The 15,486-nt window shown below is 40.1% G+C and overlaps 2 protein-coding genes across 2 annotated transcripts in view; both read right to left on the bottom strand.

Annotated features, from left to right (window-relative positions):
• LOC6035230 (protein similar) overlaps positions 1-10,197 on the bottom strand; it is a 186,812-nt gene extending 176,615 nt beyond the window's left edge. Inside the window, exon 1 of the mRNA XM_038248399.1 lies at positions 9,926-10,197. Within this exon, the coding sequence (XP_038104327.1) occupies positions 9,926-9,975 (50 nt within the window). The 5' untranslated portion in view covers positions 9,976-10,197. The remainder of the gene's footprint in view (positions 1-9,925) is intronic.
• A 1,250-nt stretch (positions 10,198-11,447) lies between these two features.
• LOC6032711 (zinc finger protein 394) lies at positions 11,448-12,413 on the bottom strand. The gene is made up of 2 exons (XM_001843211.2): positions 12,336-12,413; positions 11,448-12,275 (listed from the first exon to the last, which is right to left on the bottom strand). Exons 1-2 carry the CDS (start codon positions 12,411-12,413, stop codon positions 11,448-11,450), a joined length of 906 nt encoding a protein of 301 aa, XP_001843263.2.
• Between the last annotated feature and the right edge of the window lie 3,073 nt (positions 12,414-15,486).

Here is a 15,486-nt window from a genome sequence, read left to right on the forward strand (position 1 = left end):
ATTTTTCGTGTGACCAAAGCATGGCCCGCGGGCCAAACGTGGCCCGCAAAGTAATTTTTTGTGGCCCGCGGACCCATTTTGAATAATTATGTAAAATGGCCCGTTAATCAAATGTAGAGAGATTTAATACTTCTTAAAATGAAGATTTATTTCAAACTGTTTTACGTTCATCTTTTTTTTTTTTTTTTGTTAATATAAATCCGATGAATTATCCATATTTCCCATGTTACGACATGAATATATTGTTCAAAAATCTTTTTAATTCAATTCAATTAACTAAGTAAGTATCAAAATTTTCATTAAATATTATTGATTTAGTTAGAAAACTGTGATAAAAGCAAAAAAATATATTACATATTAATTTAAAAAGTTATAATGACCCTTTTCATGAACTGTGCCTCAGACTTTCTGTGCACTAAGAAATCTTTCACCTCGGGATTCGATCTCATGACAGTTGGATAACGAATCTGATTTACTACCTGCTCATTCAGACAGACAAAATTTACAAATTTTAATCGAAAATTAAGTGCAGTCAGCTGAAATCAATTTTAAATGCGTTTATCTGCGTTTAGAATCACCTTGAGCATGCTCGGGGTTTTTTTTTTTTTCAAAAAATATTTTTGATTTTAGCGAATTTTTGATGATCATATCCGCAAAAAGTGTGTTTTTGCTAAAATGTTAGTTTTCGTCGAATCTTAGATTTTTTGAAAATAATGATTGCAGGTGTATTATACAGGTTTTAACTATTTTTGCGTTCAAATGTTGACATTCTTGCTTGGAATTTAATTTTTTTTCTCCCCTCTCCAGATTCAAGAGACAACTTTTTTTTATATTTGCGTCAACCTAATTGTTGGAAAATAATTTCATTTGTACCAGCCTTAAGTGGTACAAATATTTTTAAAAGTTTTTGTCACCCCACCCCCCCCCCCCCCTTCAAAATTGGCCCGAAAAATCAGGGGGCAAAAACAATATTTTTACAATAAACTTCAAAATTTCAATGAAAATTCAAGTGCAACCAGCTGAAATCAAATTAAAATACATTCTCCTGCGTTTAAAATCATTTTTAGCATGTTTGGGTTTATTAAAAAATCTTAAGATTTTTTGAAAATTTTCGATGCAAAATCTTTTTTCGATACAATTTTTGTTTTTGTCAGATCTTAGATTTTTGAAAACTAATGATTGCAAAACAACTGAACTAGTGTAAAATGCATTTTAAAACACTTTTTCATTAAAATGTGAAGACTATGGCTTGTTATTTAAATTTTTATATTTTTTGCCCCCTTGACCTCGGCCAGGGCCGAGGACAAAAACTTTTTAAATATTTGCATCGGCCTAATTAAAAGATAAAATTACGCCTTTCAATAAATTGTTCAGATTTCATGTCACCATTTTCCAAATTGAAAAAAATAACTAAAAAAAAATCAATGACAACACAAGTTACATTCAATTGAAAACCTTTCTTGAAATAGCTTTAAAAATCAAATCAACAAAACTGATGGAAAACTGTCATTTTCTATTTTCTTCTATTTTTTTATAACGAAAATGTTAAAAAAAATTACAGAAATTTCTATAAACTTTAAGTGAAAGGTATATTTTTCAGTATTTTAAATGAAAATAACGTAATTTAATTTGTTTATTTTTGGCCCGCAAGCTCAGTTCAGTATGAAATTTGGCCCGGCATCCAAAAACTTTAAGCAACCTTGTTTTATAGCCTTTCCTCAATAAGACGAGAAAGGCAAAAGTAGGTTTTTTTATGCAAAATTGCGTTTAGCGTGTGTGTGTGTGTGTGTGTGCAACCAACCAAACGGGACCACGCGGCCGCTTCTTACAAATTGAGTTGTTTTCATGTATTTTTCAGATCTACATTATATACATGCAAATAACTCGCATAGGCATTTGGAAGGTGTTAGCTCTGCCGAGCTTCGGTGACCCATTTCTACGCTGGCTAGCCAAGCGCGAGGTACCTCAGCTTTTATCGACAAGCCCCGCCCTGAAGAACGTTTACACCAATCGGGTTCAAACGTTATTTAGAACATCCGAACCCTTGTCAAATGGACAAGGACCCAGCGCGTATATAGTTGGTAGTAACAGTATTCCTAATTCCAGTCATAGCTCACCAAGTCGCGATGGCCTAGTGGTTAGCATTTTTGTTTACCAATCCAAAGGACGGGGGATCGAACCCCGACTCGAGCGACTTTGATTTTTCGTTCATGTTCAGAGTTTCAAGATTTATATTTCCTATACATTCTCGTTGGGAGCAAATGGGAATCGAACCCAGGACCATTCGCTTACAAAGCGAACACCGGAACCAGTCAGCCACGGCCGCTCCTTTTTATGCAAAATTGCGTTTAGCGACCCCAAATAAGTAAGATCATTTTTAAAGTTATATTGAGCTCAACGTCGACAAAAAACGTTGAACTATTTCGAAGCCGACCTCGAAATAGTTCACGACTTCTAGCTTGCTTTAAAACTGCATTCTGCTGTAACCAATGTTCGGGAAGCGAAAACGATCCATGATCAACAAGAGGAAAAAAAGTGAATGGCCCTCATTTTCGACACCACACGCATAATGGTTCAGTTCCACCTCCGAACTTCCGAACAAAACGAAAATGACGAACGAATCCAGAGCAGCAGCTATTCAAAACTTCAATATTCATTCATATCAGCAGTCAACTCTCGTCGTCGTCGTCGAACTTCGATGTCGAAACTGCCCGTCGCGACGTCGTTTTCAATATGTTGAATGTGTTTTGGTGCGATCGTCGTGTTCGGTTTTGCTTTTGTTTCGATGGTTAAATTTTTATTTTGTGTGTGAAAACTCAAGTTCATACTATACGTAAAGTTGTGGTAGTAGCTACTGTCGTAGGAGTAGCTTTCGTTGTCTTTGTTGATGTTTTCCGATTTGATGGGTCAAATTACAAGCCGAACGCGCGAGGAGTCTGGTGCTGAGACAGTGGAAGAATTCAAGTCGGCTCAGCGCACGCGAGCCAGAAACGTGAGATGGGTTGACAAAAAATATGATGTTTTGCCGTTGCAATGTAAGCAACATTATTATGTTTAATTGTGTGCTTGCTTTTTAATTAGAGGGTTTTTCTTGCTCGTGAATTTTGAATTAAAAAAAAATAACAAAACATACTAAAATACTAAAATACTAAAATACTAAAATACTAAAATACTAAAATACTAAAATACTAAAATACTAAAATACTAAAATACTAAAATACTAAAATACTAAAATACTAAAATACTAAAATACTAAAATACTAAAATACTAAAATACTAAAATACTAAAATACTAAAATACTAAAATACTAAAATACTAAAATACTAAAATACTAAAATACTAAAATACTAAAATACTAAAATACTAAAATACTAAAATACTAAAATACTAAAATACTAAAATACTAAAATACTAAAATACTAAAATACTAAAATACTAAAATACTAAAATACTAAAATACTAAAATACTAAAATACTAAAATACAAACATACAAAAACAGTCAAACATTTATCTCACAAAAATGACAAATTGAGACAGATATTATACAATTCCGCCATTCCGACTTCGCAACTATTATCTCCTGCTGCAATCTACGCCATTCCGCGCTGACAACGCAGGGCAATTTATCGCTATGAAGTTTCGTTTTCTCCGGTCCAATATTGCCTCAGACTTCCATCGTCGACAAATCGCCGCGCCGCGAGAATCGAACTCGCGCGGGAGGAAGTTCGTGCCGGGAATGCAATTGGCCACCACACGGAATGACGCAGTCAAATTGGCTGACCAAAAGCTGTGAGCGCCAAAGGATGTGGTTTTGCACTAATTTGTACTAAATAGGAGGTTCAAATTTTATTGATGGGGCTTTGTTTACGAACGTGATCAAGGTGCGTAATTTTTGGCGATTTAAAGATTCAAAAACTCTTAATAGTCGACCTCCTCTAAGACCATGGAGTACGTGCATAATCCAGCTAGTATAATGGCGCTAGTACACTCCATTTAGTAGCCATTAGATGTGCACTTGTTACCAAACGACAACGAATGAGCTGCAACAAGCAGATCGTCGCAGAGTAGACAAACCTGTTTCCAATTTCGCGCCAGCGCGTAACTGTTCCGTTCAAGTTTCAAGTTTAGATTTTAACTACCGCGCGGTTTGCAATTTTTACGCGGTGCAGAATTCCTGCCAAGGTTGCAGTTTTGTGGACGGATGTGGCCTCTCCACTTCGGGGGTGACACCAACACAGTTCAGCAAAGTTGATTAACTGTTGTTTGGTAGGTCGTAACAGATCTGATTTTGTGAAATTTGTTGGAAGTCATTATTTGCCGGAAGACCTTTTTTTTATTTTTGCAAAACAACTGACAACGGATGTCAATAGCTTGTTTATCACGAAATGTCAGAAAAATTTGGTTTGGGTGTAGACTGAAATTAATAAATGTAGTAAATATCTTGCTAATTTCGATCTCTCGCAGACCTTTGAGTGTACAAATTTGAGCACTTATGAAACACTAAGCTGCAGCTTTCCACGTGCCAGCGTCAGCTTCTGAGAAGTCCACAATCTGCTCTGTGTGTTCGTGTGGTTACGCGATAAGTTGAGAATAATGTAGGTCATTATAAAAGTGATCTATACAAAAACCGGTACTCCTCTTACATTCCCGTTTCACCGCAGTCGGAACGCGATGATGATAACAACAGCGAAATAATTGCTCCTCGAACACGATCGACGGCGTCCTGAAGATCGCCCAGAAATCAGCAGCAGCAGGCGGCGCCATTCGAAGGACTCTCTCCTCCTCTGATTTAATTGTGAAGTTGGTCGTTTATCATAAAATTGACTTTATGGGTCGGACGATTTAAGGCCAACCGCGTATCCGAGAGGAATCTCGCCGGTGTGCTACCTTAATTTATGAATTAGGGTGACTATAGGACTTTAGGGAACTGGAATTTTCACCTTATGATAAGCGTAAGTGCCACAAAGAACCAAATTGGTTTACATTTACTCTTTAGTACTCAAACTTGATTTTGTCATACAAAAATAATCGTTTTCAAAATTTAAAAACTGATATAATTTCAGCCAAGGCATCGCCAAAAATACTATTTGATACGATTATATTTAAAAAAAACTAATTCAGTGAAAGCACTTCTATATCGTTTTTTTTCAAATGTGCCACCCTATTATGCGTTCGATGCATTTTATTCAAAAGGACGGGTGTGATTCGCAAGGAAAACTGCATTAATTGTGATTTATCGACTCGCCAGAGGCAAAATTCATGATCTTGGAGATGGGTTGAATAAAAGTGAGAAATTTAGTTTTTTTGGAAACAACAACGTTGAACTCCCAGGAATAAAATGTGTATGCAAACAATTTTATTTCACACTAATTACTTTTAATGAAATTATTCAATTGTTTACCAAATTAAATGAAGAAGCATTCCACAAATCACGTGGAATGTTGTTTAGAAATGCAAAAGATTTTCCTCGGCCATAACAAAATATATATATACACTAGGGTGCCCAGAAAAAATGACCCCCTGCTCCACAAGCGGAAAACGATTTTTTGGGTTATTTTAAGCATCTGTGTAAATTTTGAGCGAAATTGGATGAGATTAACCCATTGATACCCGAGCCTAAAGTTGGTGAAAAAAATGTTTTTCATACAAAAATGACTTTTTTAAATCGCTAATAATTTTTCAGGATCGAGTTTTACAGCTTTGGTATGTTCTACAAAGTTGTAGAGCATTAAATTTTCAATAAGAATCTCACTTTTGAGAATATTTGGATGAAAGTAGCGCACCGTGCAGACCAAACCGTAAGAAACTAGGGTTTTCCATACATTTTTTCGATATTTCCCATACAAACTTCACCTCCGAGTATCAATGGGTAAATGATGACCGATTTTGCTCATATTTGGTCCAGAGTCCTAAAATAGGTCATGGAACAATATTCAGCTTGTGGAGCGAGGTTTTGAAAAAAAAGTCCCATATTCTGGGCACCCTAATATACACTCAAACCCCGATGGTTTGACACCAACTGTTGTCAAACGAACGGGGTCACTTTTTAGTTTGACACCCCTTTTACACGGAGTTCACACACACTATAAAACGTTTGTTTTGATAGTGTGCGTGAGCGCCGTGTAAAATGTGACAGTTCGTCACTTTTTAGTTTGACTTTGACCAACCAACGGGGTACAAACTAAAAAAGTGTCAAACGAAAAAGTGACCAACCACCGGGGTTGAGTGTATTCCATATCCCTTTCCAATTCCTTTCCTTAATCCTACCATTCTCCCATACCACACAACATCATAACTGATGGGAAGCGTTTGGTGCGGTATGTCCCCGCATCCTTCCTACCCTGTAGATTCTGTGGAATGTGATCCGTTCCGTGAATCCTCTCTGCGGTTATTGCAACGCAGTAGGCCTGGCCGCTTCAATGAGTGGAATACAGATCGGGGATGCTAAAATTTACAGAATCGAATAGCAACACTTTTCAAAATAAATGCTGGAAAGTTCTACTTTTCAGCACAGAAATGGGTGCTGAAAACTTGAACTTTTCAGCACTTGTTTCGAAAAGTAACACTTTTCAACATTTTTTTTTGATTTAAACGATTTATTGACAAAATACATGAAAATTTGACTTAATACTTCACTCAATGAGTGTTTTTCGGAATTGCAAAAAATGTTGTATGGAACTCGTTGCAAAACTTGATTTTTTTCAGCACTCTTCGTATTTATCCAACTCGGTGAACCTCGTTGGATAAATGTACGACTCGTGCTGAAAAATACTCTTTTTGCAACTTGTTGCATAAACTACTATTTTAGGCAGTATTTTGCTTTCTTGTAATGCAATTCGCAATTCGGACTTTTATGGACGGATAAATAATGTTTAACGGGTGTTTTGGTATTATTAAAATTTTTTGACTTATTTAACTTTAAATAATTTTGAGACTATAGTAACTTAGCCACCGAACAGCTTTAACAGGGTGGTTCAGATTTCAAGAGTTTTTTTTTTTTTTTTTTTGAATAGGTCCTATAATCATATGAAAGACAATAGCTTATAGGACCTTTTCAAAAAAGTACTATAGATTTCGATTTTTAACTTTCCCACTTTTTCCGTTTTTACAGAATTTCTGTTTTTTTTAATAGCTTTCAAGAGGTTAAAGTAGTTATAAAGCTTAGATCGTTTTAGTTTACCCAAACACAAGTAAATAAAACACTTCATTTTGTTTTAGAGAATTGGGTCCTAAAATGAAGCTTAGATTGCTGATATTATTGTTCACAGCGATAAAGCTTATTTTTCTGCGTACAATGACCCTTTGTACGACCACAAAGAGTTTAAAATGGATTTTTAAATCACTTTTGAAAAATTAACCTCGCGGTCCTTCTTGACAGAAAAGCTCCTACTTGACAGCTCGTTCCAAGGGGACCATAGTTGATCCATCAAAAAATGTTGTCTTGTCATTTTTTTTGCATTAAGGCCGTTGCAAATATTTATCGAAGTTTATGTCGCCCCCCCTTCAAAATTGGTCTGAAAAATCAGGGGGCAAAAAAAATATTTTTCCAAAAAACTTCAAAATTTCCATGAAAATAGAAGTCTAATCAACTGAAAACAAACTAAAATGCATTTTTCTGCATTGATAATCATATTTAGCATGTTTGAGTTTGTTTAAAAATGTTTTGAACTATTATGAAATTCCAATGTACAGCACCGCAAAAATTTTATTTTTCGCAAAAAATATTTTTTTCGTGAATACTTAGAAATATTGGAAACTAATGATGGCAAAACAACTGGACAGGTGTATAATGCATTTTTTTTTTTTTTTCATTAAAATGTTGAAACCATGGCTTGTAATTTAAATTTTTATACTTTTTTTTATTATTTTGCCCCCCCCCCTCGACTTTGGTCAGAGTCGAGGGACATAAACTTCAAAAAATATTTGCAACGGCCTAAGGGTGCAATGAAAAAAAGTGATCAGAAATGGGTTTTGATCGTGTTTTTTACCGTTGTAGATAAAAATTGATATAGGGCTTTAGTACCCAATTCAAAAAATATTACAGGAAACAAGGGATGGGCCCGGACAAGCTGGCGGCCTGTCTACACCGGCTGATAGTCAAGGTCTGGGACACAGAAAAGCTACCGGAGGAGTGGAAAGAGGGAGTAATATGCCCGATCTACAAGAAGGGGGACAAGTTGGAATGTGCTGTCTCAGGTCATCTTCTGTCGTCTGTCGGAGCGAGCAAAGGATTTCGTTGGGACGTACCAAGCCGGTTTCGTGGAGGGGAAATCGACGACGGACCAAATCTTTTTGCTACGCCAAATCCTCCAAAAATGTCGCGAGTACCAGATCCCGACGCACCACCTGTTCATCGATTTCAAAGCCGCGTACGACTCGGTCGATCGCGAAGAGCTATGGAAGATCATGTACGAGAACGGCTTTCCCGGGAAGCTGATCAGACTGGTGAAATCAACGATGGACGGGGCACGGTGCAGCGTGAAGATTTCGGGAGCGATGTCCGACCCGATCGAATCGCGCAAGGGACTGCGACAAGGCGACGGTATCTCCGGCCTCTGTTTCAACATTGGGCTTGAAGGTGTTATGAGGCGGGCGGGCTTCAACATGCGGGGCACGATCATCAACCGGTCCAACCAGTTCATCTGCTACGCCGACGACATGGACATTGTCGGCAGGACGTTCGAGGAGGTGGCCAGGAGGTACACCGAATTGAAGCGGGAAGCAGAAAAGGTTGGATTGAAGGTGAATGTGGCGAAGACGAAATATCTGCTGGCAGGAGGAACCGAGTCCCTTAGGGCTCGCATAGGACCGAGCGTGACGATCGACGGCGACGAGTTCGAGGTCGTGGAGGAGTTTGTGTACCTCGGATCGTTGGTTACGTCGGACAACAACTGCAGCAGAGAAATTCGGAGGCGCATCATCACCGGTAGTCGTGCCTACTACGGACTCCACAAGACCTTACGGTCTGGTCACCTTTCCCGGCGTACAAAGTGTACCATGTACGAAACGCTGATAAGACCCGTCGTCCTCTACGGGCACGAGACGTGGACGATGCTCGAGGAGGACCTGCAAGCGCTTGAAGTTTTCGAACGGCGAGTGCTTAGGACGATCTTTGGCGGCGTGCGTGTGAACACTGTATGGAGGAGAAGGATGAACCACGAGCTGGTGCAACTCTACGGCAAGCCAAGTATTCGGAAGGTCGCCAAGGCTGGCCGAATCCGGTGGGCCGGACACGTCGCAAGAATGCCGGACGCGCTGGATGCGCGCCAACCGAACCAGACTATCAATCCGGTGAAGTTGGTGTTCAATTCGGAGCCGGTTGGAACGCGGCGGAGGGGGGCGCAACGTGCGAGGTGGTTAGACCAAGTGGAGGAAGATCTGAGAAGTGTGGGAGTTCCGAGTCGGAATTGGAGAGTAGCAGCCCAAGACCGAGTTCAGTGGCAGCGCATCTGGAGACAGCTCATGACCCGGAGGTTGTACGAGCAGTAAAAGTAAAGTAAGTAAGGAAACAAGGTCAACATACCCATAGGAAGTACAATACAAAATCATTCCCACAAACTTATCACCCCATCACGAGCTAATCATTCGCGACCAGCACGGCATAAACATCGTCGTTACATAAACGCATCGTCAACTTCGGAAACGCATCTTTGAGAGCCGAGAAGAAGCAATACCCTCCAAACAGCAACACGAATGTGAAGTAGCAGCAAAACAACTCAACCCAGCTGACCACCGCACCACCCCAACAACAAGCATTAATTGTCCTGGCCAACTTGCTTTGCCAGCCAGCCAGCCAGAGCAGTTCGAGAACAATAATTTCCAACAACACACATCCAAATGGGGCTGGCTGGTTGGTACCTCCACGCCACATGGACATCACAAACACAGCGACGCGAGCCGAGTGTAGTCTGCGAACAACTCACCTTCGTTTCTCTTTTTCTGGTTTAGGTTTCGCTGGTGCAGCTCTCGTCATTTTTGCTGGAGTTCAGGATTAATCCTCGCGATTCGGCTTAGAGTTGATCTCGATCGAGCGGTAATCCCAATGCAGCAGCTTCTTGGAACGAATCTTTTTGTTGAGATTGTTGAATCTACTTTGAACACACACACTCGCGCGCGTACGAACTTAGTCTTCACGGTGTTTCTTGTATTACGAAATCCTTGTTGAAATTTCCTGCTCTCACTCCACACACTTCTTTGGGGGATTAGTTGATTAGTTTCCACAAATAGCACACACTTTTACGCACCAAAACACTTTTAGCTGGAGAGGGATAGCTTCTGGCGTATGCCCTTTTCCAAAGTTGCTTCCGAATCAATTCACGAGAGCGCTCTCCTACACTTAGCTCAACTCACTAGGCTTAGGCCCTTGGCCGCGCAATCTAGCTCACACCGAAGGTCGGCCCAAATATCCCAAATCTGCACTCCGGTCGGCACCTCCAGGCCAACTCCACGGATCGCATTCGCAGCCCAATTCCACCACAAAGTTACAACCTTGGCTAGCCGTAGACCGTAGACCAATCTCCTTCTGTGTTATTACGCAGACAAGTTGGTGCTGGCTGCTGCCTTCGATAAGGCCTGCCCCTCTCGCGACGATGACGACGGGAAATTTTTGCCTCCGCGACGACGACGGCGACCTCCAGACGACGACGGCACACGCGACTTGTTTATTCGACGACACTCGCGACACGGCGACACCGGAATCCGGATCGGACCAAAGGTTCCACCAGCGGTTTCTACATAAACTCGACGACCGAGAAGACACGGGAGCTGTTGCTTTTCCGCAGAGAGCAGTTCATTTCTCGAGTTTTTTTTGATTAGGTCCTATAAACATATGAAAGACAATGGTTTATTGGTCCTTTTCAAAAAAAACTCTGGATTTCCTTTCACACCAAAATATGAACTGGGTTGTTGGTCTGCGCTGAACTGTCAGATGTTGGTGTGTTTGTGTTTGTCTGACGGGTTGTTTTGACGTTGGTTCTGTTTTTCTTTCTCTGTCAACTCAACAAAAACCGCACTGGTTGTTCAAGATGATGTTTCTGAAGGGTTTTAGTCGCGGCGGTTTCCAGCTGACTGATTGATAATGTTTTCAACAGTGCCACTTTGCAACGGAGTTTTGTTTATGAGGTTCCTAAAAGAAAGAAGAAAAAACGCAATTTAAAAAAAATGGTTTCAGCGGAAAAAGAAACATAAATAAAATAATGATTTGAATTTGTCTAGAAAGCATTTTTTATATCAAGTTATTCATCAAAGCAGCAAACATTGTAACAAGTCATACAATCAATCTTTTAATTCATTTCAGATATGCTCAAATTTTTTACTTTTCTCTCCCTTTTCTATTTCTTATTTTTTATCTTTCCTTCTCTCTCTTCATCTCTCTCTGCTCCAAACTCTCCTCTCCAAGTTCTAACATCTATTTCTGTCCAAGTTCCAATCCCTTCTTTCTCTCCATCAATGACGCTTTGCCTTGTGCTGGAGAAGGTGAGCCTTCAGCTTGTATCGATTGTTACACATGTCGCAGTTGAACATCCAAAAATGGCGCTGTTGGTGCCTGTTCTGGGCCGCTCGAATCGAAAACCTTTGGTTGCACACCCTGCACGCAAAGGGCTTTACTTTCAGGTGCACGCTGTTCATATGACCTTCCAGGTTCTGCTTCGAGGTGTAACGTTTCCGGCAGAGGTCGCACACAAATCCGAGCTGGACTTTCTGGTCTTTCTTCGTCTTCGGCACCACATGATCAAGCACGTCGTCCAGCACGACTCGTGGTCGAGCAACGGCACTTCTGCGATTAGCGCCCGCCGCTTTTATCCTTCCAGAGACGGTTGGCGTTGCCGCTTCCGGATCTTGTCCCACGGAGATCTTCTCCTCAACGACACACGACTCTTCCACAGCCAGTTCCACGTTCGACATCGCGTGACCTCCAGCTGCTGAAGTTTCCATGAACGAGCGCAGTCTCTGCAGCGAATCGCTTCCCTGCTCGGCCAGCTTCGTCAGCAGATTCTCCAGCGGCGGCGTTCGTGGACAATCCGCGACTTGTACAACGAGCTGCTTGTACGCTTCAAGCTGTGCTAGAATGGTGTTGAGGAGTACCGCTACGGAATCTGCTGCCGAAGAGTCCTCCTCCTTGAGTACCAACGGCTTCGGCACCTGATTTGGTACGTTCTCGCTCCGGCTGGCACTTTGGATGTCGGCCAGCAGTGCCTCCCAGCAGGGCACGACCTGACTTACGGCATCGATAATCCGATCGACCTCCGAAAGCGGAAGGTGTAGCTGGTTTAGCTGCGTTTCGGGAAGAAGTTTTGTTGCTCAAAATCGATTGACAATGTCCCCAATTCTTACCTCAGTCGCCATTTCTTGCAGTAGCTGAATTGCGTACCCGATTAGTTCGATTGAAACTGTACTTTCACGGTTTTCCATCGTGCTTTCTTTAGCGCAAATTACTGACCCTTGGCGGAAGCTGAATTTTGGCGCAATTTTTTGACCGCTTGTAAAATTTGACGTTTCGTTTCTCGCACGCTTATTTAAAGAAACTTCATTTCTGAGTTATTTTCACACAATTCGTCACTCAGAAATTGGTTTAGGATGTTTTCTGCACTGTAACTGAAAATCGCACTTTGCTGAGTTCGTTTTCGCACTTTTTCCACTTTTTCATACGATTTTTTCAGTTCAACTGCGATATTTTGTTCTCTCATTTCTGCACGCACGTTTCAAATCACTCAGTTTTCGTCAAAACCGAACCTACTCAGAAATGAGTAAAGGGGAAATCTGTCAGATTTGAGTGACTTTCACTAAGAATTCCACGAAAACTGAGTGATATTCACCCAGATCTGAGTGAAATTCACTCATATATGACAGATGCCCCCTTTACTCATTTCTGAGTAGGTTCGGTTTTGACGAAAACTGAGTGATTTGAAACGTGCGTGTGGATAAATGCTACCCGGGCATTAAATTATCCCAACTATTGTCTTTATTCCACCAAACCGAAGTGCGCAACAGATCTGTTCCGCAAAAAAATCTGTTGCGCAGTTTCTCTGTCGAAATGTCAAACTTAATTTGAGTATTTCCCTGTTAGCGTGTAGCCGATCAGATTTGACTTTTCTCGGCAATGTTTTTGTTGTTCGACTTTGGATTTTCGCTACGTTAATATGTTTTTTTTTTTACTTTAAAATAGTTGAAATCTAAAAAAAAACATGTTATTAATTAGGACAATGCAGAATGTTTATCGCAGGCTGACTTAAATCTGCGATCTGGGACCGGCTCTAAAAGTTCAACTCAACCGGCGGTGTTAATCGCAAGAAACGGGACCAGGTGTAAAAGACGTTTGGAGCAACAATTAGATCAATGAGGATTTCATTCCGTCTGGATTTTGGACCGGGCCAAGAATTTCTGTGATCGGAAAAGGGCTTGGGAAGGAACCTGAAGAAGTTCGGCTCGATTGTTTTGCCATAATTGATGCGATAAATAAAAATACGACTAAACTAAGTTTATTTCGAGAATAAGAGTGATAAAATCACAATGAAGCAATCATTCGTGGTTCGTTCCGTCTGTCCGTAACTTGGGTTGCCATGTGCTGACTGAAATCGTTCTCTTGCAACTGGACTGCTGTTTCCAACGCTGGTTCTTTAATTACGCTGGCAGAAAACGCGTTCAAATGAAAGGTCCTTGATGCCTGGTCTGGTGTTTTCCAGAACTTGGGATCGTTTTGCGCCGGTTCTCCTTTTTCATGAACTTCCTTTCCTCGGTCATCCTCGCTTCCGTTTCCGTCTTTGCCGCAGTGGGTCTCGGTCGATTCGGTATCGACACGTTCATTTGCAAACGGATCAAAATCTATGTCAACGGGATCCCGGAGGTATTCCTTCTCCTCATAATCGTCGTGCTCCATCTCTCGCTGTTTCTCGGCACTGTCTATTCTGGAAATGAACAAAGACTGATGGTATTAGTAACAAATTTAAGCTCGAATTATCAAAAATACTGTGAAACGTACTCTTTGTTGAAAAAAAAAAAAGATTCCAAATGTTGTTTCAAGAATCACGTTTGTTTTTGTTGCGGCTGTTTTTTTTTTTTGTGACAGATGACAGCACCAAAATTCTACACTCAAAAAGGGATCCCATTAAATTGTTTCGCGAGTGTTAAGTGATGGCCTTGGCAGATGCGCTCGAAATTTGATTTTTGTCTGTATTCACAATATCAGTAACTGTTTTAGTATTCACTCATCAAACTATCCGTTTTTCGAAGAGTGGGTGAAGCGTTTAAACAGAGAGAATAAGTACTTTGAGGCTTTTGCACATTTTGTATTTTGGGACCACACTTCGGAAATAAAAACGTAAAACTTATTTTTTTATTAGTTGGCGTGTTGCAAGAAAAAATGCAAATTTGTAAATCACCATCTCCGATTCTGCTTAAATTTGGCAGATCTGTTGAGACTATCAAAACATGCAAAAATCCCGAATTTCATCCAAATCAGGCCACCCCCTCCATTTTTGTACCCTCCCAAAAAAGCGACTTGTTGGCGATTTTTGAGCGAAACCCCTATTTTCAAACGACGATAACTCAGGAACCACAAATCTTAAAGGGTCGGTCTTAGACTCAATTTTGAAGAAAATTGGACGTAGAATCCATTTCCGTGATCAAAATTAAGATTAAAATATGTTTTCTACCTGTATTGCGCAATTGAAAACTTTGAATGGCCGTATCTCAAAACAGCCCTATTTATTTTTTAAATTTGACCTCACCATCGTATTCCCCGTGCGATTTTACATAAGAATCACTTATCGACAGAAAGGAATATTTTTCGTTCCAGAGATATCGAATTTTAAAGTTTTAAGTATTTGAGATTTCCTGTATTGGCTTTATTTGCCGCATCTGCTAGAAGCACTCGGGCGCGCTGATCAATAACTGCTACCTGGTTATTTATTGAAATAAGATTTCATCCCAAATAATCATTAGCAAATTAGAAAAAAAAAGAATGTACACCACTGTAGGGAACTGCTGTATAATCTTAAATTAAAAAAAATAGTATACGGTGAACTTGTGTGCTAGCCCACAGGACAGAGCAAGAACGACACGCAATACAGGGCAGAATGGAATTCCCGCAGAGCTAGCAGGAAATTGCAATTGATCTTGTAAGTAACACTTTAGAAAAAGTGTACGATACATTATCGTGTTAAAACTTATGAATCAACATGAATAAAACTCTCGTGAAGCATGATTAAGGAGGAGGATTTCTGGAATGTATTATACAAAGTACCAAATTTTATGTGTTTTTCTTAAAGTACACGTCAAACTAAACTTAAAAATGTTATAAAGTCAAAATCGTCCGAAACTGACATGGGACAATTATGCGTAGAACGGCAGTATAAAACTGAAAAATGTAAGAAAATCACCAAGATTAATCTGATTTATTACCTGATGAAGATCAAATTCAGTTGTGTTGATTTCGACACCGTCCAAACAATAATCTTTTTTTTTTGTTTGTCAACCATTTCGAAAT

Source organism: Culex quinquefasciatus, chromosome 1 (genome assembly GCF_015732765.1).
Source record: "Culex quinquefasciatus strain JHB chromosome 1, VPISU_Cqui_1.0_pri_paternal, whole genome shotgun sequence".
NCBI lineage: Eukaryota > Metazoa > Arthropoda > Insecta > Diptera > Culicidae > Culex > Culex quinquefasciatus.

Coding starts and splice junctions, on each gene's coding strand:
- LOC6032711 (XM_001843211.2), bottom strand. CDS start 12,413: ATGGAAAACCGTGAAAGTACAGTTTCAATCGAACTAATCGGGTACGCA. Junction 12,276..12,335: donor TGCAAGAAATGGCGACTGAG/GTAAGAATTGGG, acceptor CCCGAAACGCAG/CTAAACCAGCTACACCTTCC.